Source organism: Dryobates pubescens, chromosome 12 (assembly GCF_014839835.1).
Source record: "Dryobates pubescens isolate bDryPub1 chromosome 12, bDryPub1.pri, whole genome shotgun sequence".
NCBI lineage: Eukaryota > Metazoa > Chordata > Aves > Piciformes > Picidae > Dryobates > Dryobates pubescens.
The window spans coordinates 17,998,957-18,014,408 of record NC_071623.1 but is presented as its reverse complement, the minus strand read 5'-3'; the positions used below and the strand labels follow the sequence as shown (position 1 = coordinate 18,014,408).

Genomic DNA, 15,452 nt, shown 5'->3' with positions numbered 1-15,452 from the left:
ACACTTTACCTGCAAATGAACTGGAGACAGTTTCACGCTGTACGACTGACCTTCTGCAGCTGAGGTTGAAGAGACAGTGACAACAAATTTAACAGAATCTCCCACAACATTGCAGGAAACGACCTAAGGAAATGAAAAGGGGTGGGTGTGAGACAAAGGAAGGGAACAACAAATTAGTATTCAAAAGGAGGTTTGGTGAATGCAAGAAAGGAACTAAGAAAAGGAAGGACTTCAGGCTACCAGAATTATGCTGACTTCCACAGGTGGGAGATTTCTAAGCAATTTCATTAACATCCCTACCTCATTCTGTACATCCACTACTAAAAACCATAGTTCTGGACACAGAATTTAATAACTGATAATTCTGGTATTTCTCAAAATTCCATTTGCAGTGCTATCTAACACAGAAGTAACTCCTCACCTGACAGACTCCTTGGTGTTTCACATATCTATACATTAAACACTCAAAGATCACAACTTTGCAGTGACAAAAATCAAGTTTGTTCTTCTGTTCAGAACTAAGTAGCCTACCATAGGAGAGTTGTTTTTACCAAGCAAGATCTGTTTTAGTGGTATTCTACAAATGTGAAACTTAGGCATAACCCTGCTGTGGCAGAAGAGGCTTTTGTTTGAGTAATTACAGTTTCCCCCAGGGTGGGGAGGTGCAGGAGCCTCTAAAAGCTTCTGCAAATCTTTGCCCAAAGCAAAAAAAGGCCCTAAGATCTGGTGATGAAGCCAAACGTCTGGGAGTAGTTTGTATGCCACTTGACTGCCACAGACTTCACTCTCTCACTTTCAAGAGTAGTAATTTAACCTGTTATCACACTGAGTTTACAAACACTGAAAGGGTTTTCCTCTTTCTCCTCTGCAAACCAAATGAGGTGCCCAGGATAGAAGAACAGTGAGATGGATTAGGAACTGGTTACAAAATAGAGTCCAAAGAGTGGTGGTCAATGGTGACAAGTCCAGCTGGAGAGCTGTAACTAGTGGAGTCCCCCAGGGATCAGCACTGAGTCCAGTCCTGCACCTGGGAAGGAATAACAGACTGCACCAGTACAGGTTAGGAGGTGATCTGCTAGAGAGCAGCCCTGTGGAGAAGTACCTGGGAGTCCTGGTGGATAACAAGTTATCCATGGGTCAGCAATGTGCCCTTGTGGCCAAGAAGGCCAATGGGATCCTGGGGTGCATTAAGAGGAGTGTGTCCAGAAGATCAAGGGAGGTTCTCCCTGCCCTCTACTCTGCCCTAGTGAGACCTCACCTGGAATATTGTATCCAGTTTTGGCCTCCCCAGTTCAAGAGGGACAGGGATCTGCTGGAGAGAGTCCAACAAAGGGCTAGAAGGATGATTAAGGGACAGAAGCACTGCCATATGAGGAAAGGCTGAGAGCCCTGGGGCTTTTTAGTCTGGAGAAGACTGAGAGGGGATTTAATAAATATTTATAAATATCTGAGGGCTGGGTGTCAAGAAAGAGGGGACAGGCTCTTCTCAGTTGCACCCTGTGATAAGACAAGGGGGAATGGATATAAACTACAGCACAGGAGGTTCTACCTCAATATGAGGAGGAAATTTTTCACTGTGAGCATCACAGAGCACAAGAACAGGCTCCCCAGAGGGGTCGTGGAGTCTCCTTCTCTGTAGACTTTCAATACCCATTTGGATGCTCTGGCAGAGGGGTTGGACTTGATCTCGGGAGGTCCCTTCCAACCCCTAACATCCTGTGATCCTGTGGCCGCCACGCAAAATTCCCCGGAGCGTGCACAAAGTGCATAGCAGCACAGGAAGGACCCAGCTGTACAAGTCAGGAATCGCTCATTACGCCCGAGAGGGAAGCACAGTTTGCAAACAGCTCTGCTGGTTGAAGACAAATGCTTATCACTGTCCCTCTGTGGTCACTCTCCCCGTGGTTCTATGACTGGAAAGGATAGCTAAGCCCTCCTAAGACTGACTGGGACAAAGTTAAATAAGCCAATTCAATGTGCAGACAAATGATTTGCTGCAAGATTTGTTTGACAGAAACTCTGCGTATATGCTACCAAATGATGTTTGCTCCCTTACTGCTTCACTTACGGGCCCTGGAATTGAAGCTAAAGGCTTTAAATGAATCATGTACCTTCTGGAAGATCCTTATCAGACTCCTCTTAAATATATTTCATCTCCCAGGGCTCTACAAGCATATATTTTAAGCAGGACCAGAGCAATATCAAGGGATTCAGAGCACATCCATTAAGGTAGAAACTTAATTAAAAAAGAACAGCAGGAGGGGGTGGACCTGAGAAATAAAAATCCCAACTGCACACACAAGCAAAAATATTTGCCTTTTGAGGTTTGTCTTTTGCAAATTCTAGAAGTGGACACATCAGTTTCCCTCACCTCCCCCCTTCCCCAAAGTGTGAATTCCTTCAGAAGTAATTTCTGACCCTTAATCCCATTCAACCAACATGAACACTCACTATCATGATATAACACTAGGGATTTTAAAGCATTTTTAACAGCTAACAAAACTGAAGAGCCTAACTGCTTATTTTACATGCATTTGAGTTGAAACACAGAAACACATAATCACTCCTTTCATGCACAAGGATGGATTAGTATGGTGGCTCTTTAAAGACTTTAAAACTTCTTAGGTTCTTCCCTCTTTTTTGAGGGCAGAGGAAAGAAGAGGACAGGTCTGATGAACCAGCAGCTGACACTTGCATGTCCTAAATGCACTTCTCATCCACACATTCACAGGAAATTCAGTGCATGCAGAACAAGTTGGACTTGCTGCAAATGTGATGCAGAGCCATTTGTCTGGAATTTCTGGATGCCTAATAGCCAAGGTTGCCAGCTACGTGGTTGATTATTGCTTCAAAAGTGTGGCAGGAGAGTCAGTAGATGAGTTCATGGGCCACCTTCCTCTTAGTCATGTTTACTTTTAAGCAAAGGATGGAAGCAGACACTGCAGGTGGTAGAACCTTTCTTTCTACATCTTGTCAAGAGATAGTATCATAGAATTGTTAGGGTTGGAAAGGACCTCAAGGATCATCCAGTTCCACCCCTCTGCCATGGGCAGGAACCCCTCACACCAGATCAGGTTGCTCAGAGCCACATCCAGCCTGGCCTTCAAAACATCCAGGGATGAGGCTTCTACCACCTCCCTGGGCAACCTGTTCCTGCGTCTCACCACCCTCATGCTGAAGAACTTCCTAACATCCAATCTGAATCTGCTCATTTTTAGTTTTGTTCCATTTCCCCTAGTCCTATCATTACCTGACACCCTAAAAAGTCCCTCCCCAGCTTTCTTGTAGGCCCCCTTCAGATACTGGAAGGCCACAATTAGGTCTTCTCAGAGCCTTCTCTTCTCCAGACTGAACAGCCCCAACTCCTTCAGTCTGTCCTCATAGGAGAGGTGCTCCAAACCTCTGATCATCCTTGTGGCCCTCCTATGGACATGTTCCAGCACCTCCAGATCCTTCCTGTCCTAGGGGCTCCAGAACTGGATGCCGTACTCCAGCTGGGGTCTCACCAGAGCAGAGTAGAGGGGGAGAATCACCTCCCTCAACCTGCTGGCTATGCCAAATTATTTTTTTAATATACTTGTACATTTAGTTTAGGAGCACCAATCAGTAAGGTTTGGGCTTAGCCTCCTTTATTAATTTATTTCCTGCCAAAGAAATGTACCAAGTCCTGCTCCCCTTCTCCCCTCATTTTTAATAAAGCAGCTGTGGTCTTCCAAAACAGAGGCCTCTGAATCTTTAATCCAATCAGAAGAAGGAGTGATTCCATGTTTGTTAATGGAAAATAGCATGTCTTTACATCAGGTGAATCTTTTTGTTCCGGAAGCAGGATGGATTACAGTCAGAATACTAAAGAGAAGTAGAATTCTATCCTAAATTTGAAGTGAAAGATTCTGTTTTCATATGATGCTGCTGCAAGTGGTGAGAAGTTGATTAAAGAGATTGCAACTGCCGCTTTCATTTTCAAGTGACATTCCATTAGAAGCACAGCAGATGATTTTGACAGACTGAGCAGAAATATGTAGGCCATTTCACCCAGAACATCACATGAAGAAAAACTCCTGTGCTACACTCCTATTCTCCATGCCCTCATCCAACCTGCTTCCTCAAATTCATTTTCTCTGAGAGATGAAGAGCAGGAGAAGGAAGGGTCAAACAAAGCACCCCTTCCTGATGACAGGGAAGGGAAAGAGAAAGGATAGACATTCATGAGATAACAGTAGTACCTGGACTCATAAGAAAGGAGTTGCTCTTCAACTTCTGTTATCTTCCTCATCTTTCTCTCCGTGCTACCCCCTGCCCCTTACCAGGGATATCCCCAGTCATCAACACTTCTGTGTTTTAGAGTCTAGAAAACCTATTATATTTACTACAAGCTGCTCTTTCAATATTAAGCCCTTGCACCACTACACAGCAGCTATGGCTAGCTAATTCTGGACTCCTAGAAGGGGCATACTCCAACCTCTTTGTTATCTTGAATATGGACATGCAAGACCTCCTAAATTAGCAGAAACAGAATGAGGTGAAGAAGCAGCACAAAGAAATTCAGACTCTCTGCTAGCAGGACAAAGCTATTTTCTCCCTGCAGCACCTCCATATCTCTAGCTTCCCCTGGCACAAACATCCCCTCACCTGCCAAGGTCTCTCCATGCACTTTAGGGATCTTCCAACAGAAGGGGTTCCTGGTCCTTCCTGAGGTGCCTTTGCTGGAAGGGCTTCAACCCCACTCCTCCCTAGCCCTCTGCCATCCATCTCTACACCCACCTGATTCCTGGCACTTGATCACCACCATGCCAGAATTACTCTTCCAGTCTCCTCAACACTCCCCAGCTTCCCCCCACCCCCTCACCTGTCTCCATCCCTGACTGCCTATGCCCATGACATGGATGACCCAACCTGGCTGGGTGCTGTTTCTCATCAGCCCAACACTGCCAGCCAGCTCCAATGAGCTGCAGAAGCTGTAAGACACCTTGCCTATGTGTATCCAAAACTATTACTACAATTATGCTACAAAATACTCTTTCAGATAAATAACTGCAGGAATGAAGGAAACTGAAAAAGCACTACAGCTGGAGTAAGACAAACATTTTGGAAACTCAAGGGTCCAAACTTGTGTACCCACAGCTCTAAAGCTGGTTTTGCCCTTCTTTGCCCTCCCTCTCCAATTTTTCCCTTTGCGGCTCCTCTGGAGCTGCACAATTTCAGTCTTTCCTTCTTCAAGTAGCAGCAGAAGCAGCTTCATCTCAAGGAGTACTGCAGTGCCCCTGCTCCTCACATGTCACGTCCTCTCACCTGCAGGCTTCAGTTTTGGCACTACACTGAGTCATACATTACTCAGGGTATTCCTCCTTCCCCTCTCCACATAGCAACAGGTTCTCTCCTGTGGCCAAAGGCGGCCGTGACTTCGGGGGAAGTTCTTACATCACTGCAGGGGAAGGTTTTCATCTTCCCCAGGTTCCAACTGCATCCCTTGGGTGTGTAAAACCCTCAGCACCACAGGCCTTCATTGTGGGGTTTTTCAGGAAGGAAATTATTTTCACTACACCTGGTACTTATGTCCAGAAAGAGCAGGTTACTTGAGATTACTGAGTGGTAGGAATAAGAGAAATTTGTAACATTTTCACCAGAAAATCCATACATACCATAGGGATCAGTACATTATTAGATTTAGGACCCCCATGATTTCCTGTATGTGTTTTGGAGTACTACTCTGAGAAGAAGGGTTTTTGTTGGCATGGAAGACTTATCTGGTCAATGGCCACAAAGACAGCTTGTGTGCTCAGCTTAAAACCTCACCATAAGAACATTTTCCAGTCAGAAACTTCTGCTTTGTGATAGTCACAACACTTAGCTGTTCAGAAGAATGACATGATCTTCCTTCATTACTGGAGTCTATACCTCAACTTCTTGAGAGGGTTTCTCCAGCTTCCGCACCATTTCCTCTTTACCCAAACATCTTACCAAGTGACATAGGCTAACTGAAGGAGAGAAGCCAAATGCAATGTCTGAGGCACAGCCAGGGGCAGATTTTTAGAAGCCAGTATCAAAGCAAATTTGCCTGCAAACATAATGAGACAATCCTGGACCAGTTTTCTAAGCTGATGGCAAAAACCAGGGTAAGGGAAGGGTGAGTGATGGAATGAGTGCAGGAGAAAGAAACTTCTCAGCAGCAGAAACTGATACAACATGTGAATTTACCCACTGCTTTGAGTCTGATAGACATACAAACTCAACAGAGTGGGGAAAAAAGGGAGGAGATAAAACCAAGGAGGACAAGGAGACAGGACAGGAAGACCTTTCAATCTGCCTGTCAAGTGATTGTCTAAGCGCAAGGGCAGGAAGCAGCACTTTTATTTAAGAAGGAGGGAAATAAATAAATACCAGAAATAGACTTGCCAGTTTGGCATCACTAGTATGCAAGTCTTTATAAACCATGTGAGAGACAGCATAGCTGAAGACAAGGAGACAAGATGAAACACAGGTGAGGATTGACAGTTTGTGCTAAAGCAGCTTGGAAAGACATTCAGTTGCATCCCTGACCCCTGCACCAAGCTGGCAGATGTGGCACAACCCTAAATGAGGCCCACACACATCTGCAGCATCAGCTGGAAGACAGGCAGGCTACCTGAGAGTGACAAAACCAGTATTATCTTGACTGCAGCAAGAAAATCCCCACTCATCTTCCTTTGACAAGACACTCGGTTCTTCAGTAGGTTACATCCATTAGGTTGTCTTGTCTGTTTTAGTAGGGTCAAGCCACAGATAATTAAGCTTGTATTCCATCATTCCCACGTTAAGGTGAATGAGGATGTGTTGGAAAGGGAGAGAACAATACGGTAAGCAGAGCGGTGGAAGCATGTTACAAAGGAGACTGTCAGACACTGACCCTATTGCACAGTTAGTGTAATGCTGAGGAAAGCAAGCTAGGAAGCAGCAAAAGAAAAGGAAGATTAGGACATCACACAGAAAAGGTAAAAATGTTGAAGACTAGAAGACAAATTAAATTCAAAATACAGAGTGTGTGTGTATGAAAATTAAGAAATACTACTACAAAGGGCAGCTTATCACTGGGAGAATACTAAAGGCAGAGAGACCTGGATGCATCAAGTCAGTCACAGCGTCAAGCAGCCTCAGGAGAGGCAGATGCAAAGCCTAAAATGCATCAAGGAACTATTACCAGAGACAAAAAGATCAGTAATCTCCTTGTATGGTGAGACCTCACCTGTAGGGCTGTGTGTCACTTCAGCCATCAAGTTAGAGAAAATAGATTTAACTGGAGCTGTGGCAGAGAACAGGTGCACAGGAGTAACTGATGAGGCAGGACAGCATCATAAAAGGAAGTTTATGGAACAACTTATTTAGCCACGCTGAACAAAGGCTGGAAGGAAATATAATTCCTTCACAAAACACTTACTGACAACAAGCACCACGGAAGAAAAGTAAATGTATGAAGGGTAAACAACTGCACCAGCACAGAACTGAAAAAAAATGGGGAAAAAGAGAAAAAAAAATCTGCATGGGCCATGATTCCACCTAGGCTTTTTAAAAAAGCCCAAACTTCTGGGGCAGCTTTTCAAGCAAAACAGGGAGTTAAAAGACAACAGGAACTGCACAATAGCCGGGGCGGTTCGCTCCACCAAAAATAATCAGAAACAAACACACGTGCACAACTAGGAGCAATCCCAGTTAGTACTCCAGTGGTGACAATGAGAAGTAAGTCTTTCCTGGAGTAGAATGCAATGTCTGCTGCACAACATTTCCACCTGCTTCAGAGCAAGTGGAACTGGAAGCCCTGATGACCCAGTGTGGCACAAACACAGGCTGCCAAGCTCGCAGCAGGGTTGGCTGCTAACAAAGTGATACCCAGACACAACTACGACAGCTGTGTTGAGTGAATGAGGCCTCTTCAGGCATGCTGCACAGCTCATCAGAAAACAGGACCTCTCACAAGCCTGCCAAACAGTCCTCCTTTCTCTCCACCACTTCCCTGAACAAGATTCATCACGCAAAAATGGACACGAAACTTTCGTATCTGCTGTTGCCTGCTGTGATCCAAGACAGTAATTCCTTGTATAGCAACTTCTTATCACTCATTAAAAGAGCTCTGAAGGCGTTCTACCCACTTCTGTTTGAGCATGAAGCAGGAAAAGAGAGACTTCTGTTGTAGCCTGCTCCATCCAAACCCTCTGTGCCAAGTTCACAAAAAAAAAAAAAGAAAAGAAAAAACGAATCATTCTTTTTGTCGCCTTTCTCGTTGCTGTTGTGAAGTTCAAAGCCTCTGCAGTAACAGAAAGGCTGGCAGAATTAGGTAGCAATATTCCTGGTGCTTATTTAAACAAAACAAACAACATAAGACAACGACATCAGGCCACTTCATTCTGTATATTTAGACTCTGGCCCAAAATTGGAGTAAAGGCTACATATAAATAGAGGCTTTGTCAAGAAGCATCACGGTGTAACCTTTAGCCACAGAAAAGCTCTGTCCCTGTCACAACAGCTCTGGTCAAGCTGACAGCCAGCAGCTTCCTCAGCCATGTCTGCAGCACTGCACTGTGGAGTATACACCAGTTTTATAACTTTCAGCTTCTTCAAGGCAAGGACAGTATGTACACAGCTAAGGACAGTACGTGTCAGCCTGTGTCCTGATCATCAACAGGGATGCCAGCTGTAATATAGTAATTGTAGTTTGGCTGGCAATCCAGTATTTTTTCAGAGCAAGACTTCCAGGCAGGAGGCTCACTCCCACCATCAGGCAGGCTCATCAACTGGCTGCACTCCATGACCCAACACTGAGCAGGACAGAAGACAGTCACCCATCATAAAACATAGCACAGGGCTCCATCAGCGTGCAGCTGCATTAAAACATTACACATCCCACGCTTGCTTCTATTCTGATCTCTCGGACTCATCTGCCCAGCTCTTTTGATGATCATCACCTCTCTGATGCAAGGGCAAACACCTATTTGAAGCAATGTGCCGTAAATCAAGCCCAGACTGCAAAACCAAGGCACCTCCTATGGTCTTACCACAGAGATCACAAGGAAAGCAGTATGTTGAACCAGTTGCAGGAAAACAGCCTTGTGCCAGCTGCCACCTCAGGCAATTGCAGAGCTCTATAGGACGCTACAGTTATAAACATGCAGCATATGGGCACCAACTACATTCAGAGCCAGTCCCACCGGTAGCGAGTTACAAGCACGAATCAGAAGCTTGAGTTTAGACAAGCTGCAGGGAGAGATTTCCAGTTCATATGCAAAGATGAAGAGATTGAAGAGCATGGAGGGAAAGAAAACGGCACAAAACCCCACAACTCTGGACCCTTAGTATTACCTAAGGAATATTTAAGAGCGACAACTACCACATAAGAGAACTTCTGATGTGTTTTAGAGGAAGGTATACATTTAAGTAAGGAGGGAAAGTAGCTACCAGAGCGCCACTCTATAATTATTATACAATGAAGTCCAAGTAAGTATTCAGGTTGGACCTTAACTGAAGTAAGAATTGAGAACATTTTTGCTAGCTGCTGTGCACAAGATTATGGAAATGGGTTTGAGGACAGCTCAGAATAACTCAGTTTAAATCCAATACATTTTAAAATGTGCTTATATTGGTTTAAGATGCTGTGAAACCACATTAGGTTGCTGGCTGTGGCATAACAGCTCAACATACTGAAATGGTTCAGCTCAAGGTCAGACAAGGACCACAGAATGACAGGGGTTGCAAGGGGCCTCTGGAGATCATCTAGCCCAACACCCCTGCCAGAACAGGTTCACCTAGAGTAGATTGCACAAAATGGTGTCCAGGTGGATTTTGAATGACTCCACAGATGAAGACTCCAGCACCTCTCTGGGCAGCCTGTTCCAGTGCTCTACCACCCTCAGAGTAAAGAAGTTCCTCCTCATGCTTTGATGGAACTTCCTATATTCAGACTTGTACCTGTTAGTGCTTGTCCTGTCACTGGGCACCGCTGAAAAAAGACTGTCTCCATCCTTCTGAAACCCACCCTTTTAAGTATTTATAAGCATTGGTAAGATCCCCTCTTGATCTTCTCTTCTCCAGATTAAAAAGTTCGAAGTCACTCAGCCTTTCTTCATAAGGGAGATATTCTAGTCCTCTAATCATCTTAATAGCCCTTTGCTGTACCATCTCAAGTAGCTCCCTGTTCTTCTTGAACTGGGAAGCCCACAATTGAACACAGTACTCCAGGTGCAGCACCACCAGGGCAGAGTAGAGGGGAAGGAGAGCCTCCCTCGACCTGCTTGCCACACTCTTCTTGGTGCACCCCTAGATGCCATTGGCTTTCTTGGACACAAAGACATGTTGCTGGCTCATGGCTATCCTGCTCCCTTGAGACTCCCAGGTCTCTTTCACACAGCTGTTTTCCAGCAGGTCAGCCCCTAACCTATACAGATGCATGGGGTTATTCCTCCCCAGGTGTTGCTGTTGTTGAATTTCATAAGGTTCACCTCCGCCCAACACTGCAGCCTGTCCAGGTCATGCCAACACAGCCTTCTGGTGTGTCAGCCACCCCTCCCAGTTTTGTATCATCAGCAAACTTGCTAAGGGTATACCCTATCCCTTTGTCCAGGTTGTTGATGAATATATTGAACAAGACTGGACCCAGTACGGACCCCTTGAGAACACTACTTGTTATGGACCTCTAACTAGACTGTGCCACTGACCACAACCCTCTGAGCTCTGTATTTCAGCCAATTTTGATGCACCCCACTGTCCATTCATCTAACCCACACTTCCTAAGCTTGCCTACAGGGGTGCTGTAGGAGATGGTATCAAAAGCCTTGCTAAAGTCAAGGCAGACAACACCCACTGCCCTCCCCTCATCTATCCATTCATCCAGTCATGTCCTTGCAGACAGTTATCAGATTAGTTGGATATGGCTTCTCCTTGGTGAATCCATGTCAAGTACAATACAATAGAGTTAACCAGGTTGCAAAAGACCTTCGAGATCATCAAGTCCAACCTATCATCCAACACTATCTAATCAACTAAACCATGGCACCAAGCACCCTATCCAGTCTCTTCCTAAACACCTCCAGTAATGGTGACTCCACCACCTCCCCGGGCAGCCCATTCCAACGGCTAATCACTCTTTTTGTGAAGAACTTCTTCCTAACATCCAGCCTAAACCTCCCCTGGCACAGCTTGAGACTGTGTCCTCTTATTCTGTCTCAGGGATAACCTCTACTTCCTCCATGAACTTTGAGATGACACCGAGAGACCAGGTGAGGGTGCCAGAATACAAGGCCACAAGGTAGAGGAAAGCAAGAGTACAGCAGTGAGAAGTTCCCTGGGCTCAGGCTGCTGTGAACCAGTGCTTGCTACCTTCTGCTGCCCAAGCTTAACCATGGAGGATTAAGGTACCCAGGAGGCACCATGGATGCTAACTTACCCTGATGCTATGGCAGCCAGAATCTACAAGCCCTACCAACTCCAGACTCTCTAGCCCCACTGCTGTGGCTGGGACCCACGTGGGGCGGGGAATGAATAAAAAGGGGGGAGGAGGGGAAAAGGCAAGAACAAGTGCACAACCAACTTTACATGTTGGCAGTCCTCAGCTGCCACCAATCAGGGTGTGCCTGTAAGTTGTGTATCAGGCAAATAAGCATGCATAGTTTTAAAGAGAATCATAGCAGAGCTCTTTAACATCTAAATCAGACAAGCAAATCAAAATGACAGAGTAAAACTAGAAGAAAAGCATTAGCCTAATTTGCCTGAAGCTGAGCACCAGTTCAGATATGACTAGTAGTTAAAGTCACTAGGATGAAAATCCAGAAGCTATCATAGTTGATAAGCATACACACATTTTTTTCCTTTTAATGCTGTTTTACCCTAAGAGCCACCTTCTGCCTTATTTTAATCTTACATGCACTAAACCTCTTCCCAGTACATAGGGTAGGAGGAGAAGAAAGAGACCATTCACTGCTCACTGCATATAGGATTCAGTAGTCAAGACTTTACCCTCAGGACTTTGCACTTACTCCACATACGTGCCTCCAACTGATGAAGCAAACCTGTAAACAGGTACACAAACAGCCAGAGGCAGACAAAGATGTCTTTCTGTCCCAGTGAAGAAGTGTCCCTCTCCTTTTTCATGAAGTGCCCTCCTTTCAGCAATAGGTTGGGGAGCCATCATACCAATTGCAGGGGAAGGACAAGAGGACTGCTGTATGAGTTCATTGAAGGCATACCTATAAACCTGGCATAGCCTTGGTTATTGTTCATTTGGTAGAAGCCCTGAAGCACATTCTGCTCAGGACTTGCCAAAGAAGTGAATCAGTGTAAAGAGTTTACACAAGTTCATTAGAGACACCAGCCTCTTATCAGCCTCAAAAAATAAGGTCAAGTATTGACAAGTAAAACTCCCATTAACACTAATAAGAAAAGTTAACATCTCCTGCCCCAAAGTACATCAAAACCAAACCAAACCAAAGTTTACCTTCTCTTGAGCTGACTTTACAACACTAACAACTTGCTTCACTGCTAGTTCAAGTGATTCTGGTGGGTCATCTTCCTCAAACGTAAGCAACTGTGAATCCTACGGGGAAAAAAGAAGCATCATTAGCCAATGAATCCATTGTCTGAAAATGAGTGATAAAAATGCACTGTCAATGAGGTTCCTGGAAGAACCAGAGACAGAACTGCAAATGTACATCAAGACTTGTATTTATTAATTGTGTGACACCTCGCTACATAACACAGGGCATAGCCTGAAAACCCATTCTTAGGGCACAACTCATTGTTCTCTGTAGCAGAATATCAAGGTACACAACACAGAGCAGAGCAAAACCCAGAAAGAGAGTTCAGTCAAACTGTTCTTCTTGAGTAAGGGCTAATGAGTGTAGTTTTAAAAGCCATTTTCTGTCGATCCTAATAATACAGGCTAACACTTGCAGACATGGGAAAAGCCTTCTCCTCCCTAATCTCTCCTCATGTGTGATGGCAGGCAGCGATGACAGCTACTCAATATTCACACAGACAGGAAGGAGAAGACAGCATATACCTGCTTTGGCAGTGAGGTCATACTTTCAGAGGCATCAGCACTCACATTCTCCACCTGCTACCCACATTAAGCGATCAGCACCACTTCCTTTGTCATCTGAGGTTGTTTTGCATGCTGGAATTTCATTAGCTGTGCGCTGCTGACATTGTTTTGGAAGCCTGACAGCAGGAGCAACGCCACGCTGCAGTGCCAGGCATTGAACTCATGGCAAGAGATGGCTCCAGCTACTTGCCCAGGGAGGGAGAGTGCGTGTGCCCATCAAAGTGGCTTTGGTCTCTGGTCAGAGACCAGAAGCTGCTGCTTGTTTATAGTTACATTCTGTTGCTAGCACCTGTGCCCAAGCTGTCTGGACTCTCCTCTTCTACAAGCACAAGTTGCACCTTAATTTCTTAGCACAACCCATGCTTTTCTTAACCACACTTTGCAAATCAAAAGAGCAGACAAAGTATTTTCTTCCTACTGCTCTAACTTACGGTGATGCCTGTAAAGTGTTAAACTGCTTTCCTTATCTTTCACATACATGCTCTTCCTTCTCCCCCAGCCTGCCCCCCTGATGTAAGAAGAAAGCATGCTGAGGCTGCCAGGAGAGGAACTTCCTAGACCTAGGGAGAAGGCTGTGCACAAATTTGGAGACCTGGGTACACGCCAATTCCTGCATAGTTTAGCCTTAGCATTTTACACTGACATGGCAAGGACAGGAAATTAGGTTGCCACAGCTTCACCTAACCTCCTCATCTCCTAGATCTGGACATATCGTTACAAACCAACAAGCAGGATACCAGACCTTTGAAGAAGGGTAAGATGGGATTCAATGGGAAGGGGTGCCACATTTTGTGCATCTTACTTCACTCAGATTATCAACTAACTGACTAAAGTAGCCCACCATCCCACAGGTGACTGGAGGATGCCAGCCCTGTGTTAAACTGACACGCACATGGGTTCAGCATGGACTTAGAAACCATTAAGGAAGTCCCATTCTGGGGCTTATTTGCCAAAAGACCAGCCACAGGCCTTATGCCGGCACCCAGGCCAGGAAGTTTCCATTGTTTCCTTCTCCCCGCAACTGAACAATGTTATCGGCAGCATAAGCCCCTGCCAGGGGCCGCAGGGGTCATGACTTTCCTCCCCATTCTTCCCTCCGCCCACGCGTGCATCCACTCCGTGCCTCCGGCCAGCTCCTTCCTGCAAATTCTTGCAAAGCAGCCAATATACACATACGTACACACATACACACACACGTGTATGCACACACACATACATATGCACACAATACACGCACACATTTATATATGGATATGAAACATACACACAATGCATAATACACACACACAAGATGTGGACAAGGAGGGGCAGTAACACACTTGAAGGCGCAGTCAGAACGTTGCTGACAGCACTCCGATACACCTTCGGAGCCAAGTCCCCGTGTCTCCTACCGATGTAACTCACCCTGGGCGGCCAGAGACCCCGCCGGCACAGAAGCACACGCCGCCCTCGACTGCTCAAGCATGGCCCAACGGGACGCCCCGAGCCCTGCCCGACGGGAGCTCCCCGGCCGGATCCTGCAGCGGGACGCCCGCTTTTACCCCTCCCGCTCGCCCACCGCCCCTCACCTGAGTCCCCGGCACTCACCGCCCGCGCCGCCGCCTCGGCATTGAGCGCCGTCACCCAGGCCCGTCGCCACTGTCGCCGCCAGCTGCCCAGCGACAGCGCCCACGCCAGCACCGAATCACTCTCCTCCAGCAGCTCGTCCCGCTGCGGCGGCGGCGGAGGCAGTGGCCGAGGCGGCGGCCGGCTCCGCCGCAGGGCCAGCAGCGCATATTGCACCAGGTAGACGGCCAGGGTGGCCAGCGCCGCCACGAAGAGGGCGACCAGTGCACACCAGCGCAACTCCGCCATCCCGCCCGCTAGCCACGCCATGGCTGACCATAATGGGAGCCGCGCTACCGGCCCCCACCAAAGACGCTCAGGGCGGCGGTAGCCGGGGCCAGGCAGCCGCAGGCACAGCCCGCGCAGGGCCCGAGCCGGGAGCAGCAGCACAGCGTCCGGCCGGCTGCCCGGGGAAGCGCCGCACCACCCGCCCACGGCGCAGACACTGCCAGGCCCGCCCCTGCCGGCGGGGCGGCGAGGGGAGGCTGGCCCCGGCCCGCAACCACCGCCCCAGCCCCGGCCCCTGGCCAGCGCTGCTGGCGTGGGCGGCGGCGGGGGGGTGGCGCGCTGCCGGCCGGGGGCGCTCGCTCCGCGGCGCCCCCGGTGTCTCGCAGCGCTGCAGGTGATGGGGGCGCCGGGTACCCCGGAAGGCGGCGGCGGGAACGGGACGGCTGCTGCTGACCCGAGAGGGTGTGAGGTTCGGGGCGGGTGCCTGAGGCGCAGTCTGCGGCCGGGCTGATTCGTGCGCGCCCTGCGCCGGCGCTACTCGGATAAACCATCTGCCGTA

At 47.4% G+C, this 15,452-nt stretch overlaps 1 protein-coding gene across 2 annotated transcripts in view; it reads right to left on the bottom strand.

Moving 5' to 3' along the window:
* Positions 1 to 15,103, bottom strand: part of C2CD2 (C2 calcium dependent domain containing 2) — a 41,365-nt gene extending 26,262 nt beyond the window's left edge. For both annotated transcript variants that reach the window (XM_054165860.1, XM_054165861.1), the window contains exons 1-3: positions 14,648 to 15,103; positions 12,455 to 12,553; positions 10 to 123 (exon numbers count right to left, since the gene is read on the bottom strand). In XM_054165860.1, coding sequence (XP_054021835.1) covers positions 10 to 123; positions 12,455 to 12,553; positions 14,648 to 14,935 — 501 coding nt within the window. In that variant the 5' untranslated portion in view covers positions 14,936 to 15,103. The remainder of the gene's footprint in view (positions 1 to 9; positions 124 to 12,454; positions 12,554 to 14,647) is intronic.
* Positions 15,104 to 15,452: the final 349 nt, after the last annotated feature.